This window comes from Buceros rhinoceros, unplaced genomic scaffold, assembly GCF_000710305.1.
Source record: "Buceros rhinoceros silvestris isolate BGI_N320 unplaced genomic scaffold, ASM71030v1 scaffold1533, whole genome shotgun sequence".
NCBI classification, from domain to species: domain Eukaryota; kingdom Metazoa; phylum Chordata; class Aves; order Bucerotiformes; family Bucerotidae; genus Buceros; species Buceros rhinoceros.
The window spans coordinates 5745-8550 of record NW_010401613.1 but is presented as its reverse complement, the minus strand read 5'-3'; the positions used below and the strand labels follow the sequence as shown (position 1 = coordinate 8550).

General features: G+C 43.2%; 1 protein-coding gene across 1 annotated transcript in view; it reads right to left on the bottom strand.

The window, feature by feature from the left end:
- RNF217 (ring finger protein 217) overlaps nt 1–2122 on the bottom strand; it is a 30492-nt gene extending 28370 nt beyond the window's left edge. The window contains exon 1 of the mRNA XM_010132319.1: nt 1883–2122. Within this exon, the coding sequence (XP_010130621.1) occupies nt 1883–2122 (240 nt within the window). The remainder of the gene's footprint in view (nt 1–1882) is intronic.
- Between the last annotated feature and the right edge of the window lie 684 nt (nt 2123–2806).

Sequence of the window (2806 nt, the reverse complement as noted above, 5' to 3'; positions counted from 1 at the left end):
CCTACACATGGCTCTGTTCTTCTGAAAGCAACACTTCCAGTACTACTGCAATTGCTGTTTCTGTCTCTTGCCTGTGAATATGTGAGCCTCATGACTCCTACGCTACATGCAGAAGAAAATGACTCTTTACCTATAAAGAGCCAACAATCCAAGGCACAGAGAAGATACGTGCAAGCAATCAAGAAAACTGAGGTAATAGTGGTCCACAGCTACATGAGTATGTAATTACTCATACATACAGTCACCGTCTTAAACCTTATCCCTGGAGCAAAAACTATTCCTTGTGTTAAACTCTATCCATGCCAGAAAACAACACAGGTTCAGGAAGCAGACTGAAGCCCTGGACCATGATCATCCACACAAGTGTATTTCTGACCAGCATCAACAAGACATTCTTCCAGGTAACAGCTCTGGGTGCAGCTCAAAGGACACATTTTGCCTCATGCTGTTCCCAGGAGAAGACTTGAGCTCTGCCGATCAGAGATACACATAATGCACTACCACAGGACCAGGGAACTGCTTCTGGCTTGTACTATTTCATGCACCACACAGCCTCCCTTTCCTTCTCATTATGATTTGTAGGGATGTGGTGGGAACATTTTAACTATAGCACTGTAAATCATAGAAGAGTGTTGGTGGGCAGAATGAGCCATTTTGCATGTTGAGGAACATTCTCAGAGTTGGTATGCCCACGATACACCAGCTACACCACCAACACTGGTGGGATGGTAACAGCTTCTGACACCTTAAGACAGGCTGCTGCATAAGTATTACAAGCTCTGATCTACCTTGGACTCTACATCCTGTCTACACCTGAGGGAATGCTCAGCAGATGGGTGAAAAAGAATGGCTGGGGGTGGAAGGAATTTTACCTGATTTTCAAATTTGTCCACCTATGCATAAGATGCTAAAAATTTCCAAATGTTGAGTCCAACAGACAGTGTGGCATTTAATTCATGCACTGCGCAGATACTCGTAAGCAGCGCAAACTCAAGAGTTAGCTGTACCAAAGTTACAACTCCAAAGTTACAACCTTCTACCATTTAATCTCCATACTGGGCTGAATCTTACGCTGTGTAATTAGGACTATCTAAACAGTCATCTAAACTCCTACTGAGAAGAACTGGTTTGTCCAGAAAAGGCTGGCTCAATCATGAAATTAACTACAACATATCTAATAACTGGATGGAAGACAGAGTACAAAACTGCAGACAGAACCGTCATCTTCTGGAACTAAGATGGACCTTCAGCAGCTTAAAGCTTCTTCTAACTGTAATCTCTTTTTATCTTTGATTGAAATCACAGTTTACACAAATCTTCCGCTAAAAGAACTGACATTTTTTTTTTCCTGTTTCTCTAGTTTTCTGTGGTGATGTGATTTGTCAGTGATGGGACTACAGTAATGTATAACCTCTGACGAGGGCCTGAAGAAACGAAAACCAAGTAGACAGACAACAGCTCTATTTCTATGGAAGGAACAAGCCACCAGCCTAAGACCACAAATGCCCAGAATTTTAGGGAAAATTTATCTTTGCTAGAGTTGTGTGTCTAAAATTATCAGTTATAGTGGTAACTCCCCTTCCCCAGCCTCTTCTGATCAAGACCATATCATTTCTATGTCACAGAAGAAAAACAAGCTTTAAATGAAAATGTGTGTCAGGGCAAAATTACACTACCTGGCAAACAAATAAGGGCTGAAGTTCAATTGCTTGAACTGCTAGAAACCAATTAAGTAGTTAATCAACGATGGACTAGAGATTCATATTGCTAATCACAGCTTGCACACAGCCGCAGTGGTGCATGAAAGCTCATTTAATGCCCACCAAATGCTGTCCGACTTCTGCGGTGTCACTTAACGCACAGCCCTGGCGAGCATGCTCACCTTGTATTTGTTCTCCAATTTGGCAGGGGTAGGAATGTGACCTCTCCTCCGGAAGGTTGTAAAGTGCTTGCACTGAGGGCACGGCTTGGTGCTGGAGTCAAGGCGCCTGAGTTCCAGGAAATATTTATACTTGATGATGTCGTCATGAGGCAGGTTATAGAGGACAGTTGTTTCATCCAGGTGTTCGCTGCATTCTGTGATTGGGCATTTTATGTCCGCTTGTCCCAGCTGCACCTGCATATGAAAAAACCCCAAAGAGCTGTATGATCTCTTGCTTGGAAAAGCAAGCATTTGCAAATTTTGTGAGGAAATTTAATTTTGAAACAGCACTGTAACAATCCACAGACTATCAGGCGTATCGTCTGAACACTATTTTGACTTAGTTCCAAGCATAGCACAGTGTTTCCAGGTAGTATCTTCAAATCCCAAACAGAAAAACTAATTACCCTTATGACAACTGCAGTTATTAAACACATAGTCTCAGTGTATGTACCACGGCTGTGAACTCCATGAAACCAAACCACAAGTCCACCCATCCAGCACTCCACGTTTTGGATGTAATGGTCAGTGCTCCACTAAAACAGCTCCCACAGGCTGTGAGAAAGGAGGCAATGGAAACATTTGCATACTGTTTCACTGCAAAATATAACACCACAGAGAAATTCAAGGTAATTTAGGATCATCAGAGACTAGCAACTCTGACTCAGTGATAGCCCTGAGCTGGTTCCGGCTCAGCAAGCTCAGTGCCTCCACAGTCTGCTTCCAAGAAGATCCTTTCATGCCACACTGCAGGAGCAAAAAGAGTTAGCTGAGGCTAGAGCTGACAGAACTAATAAATTTTCCCAGAACTCAGAATCAGAGTTTAAAAACAAGCCCCAAAAAAACAACACCTCCCCCTCCCACCCACCACTCCCCCCCTTCCCC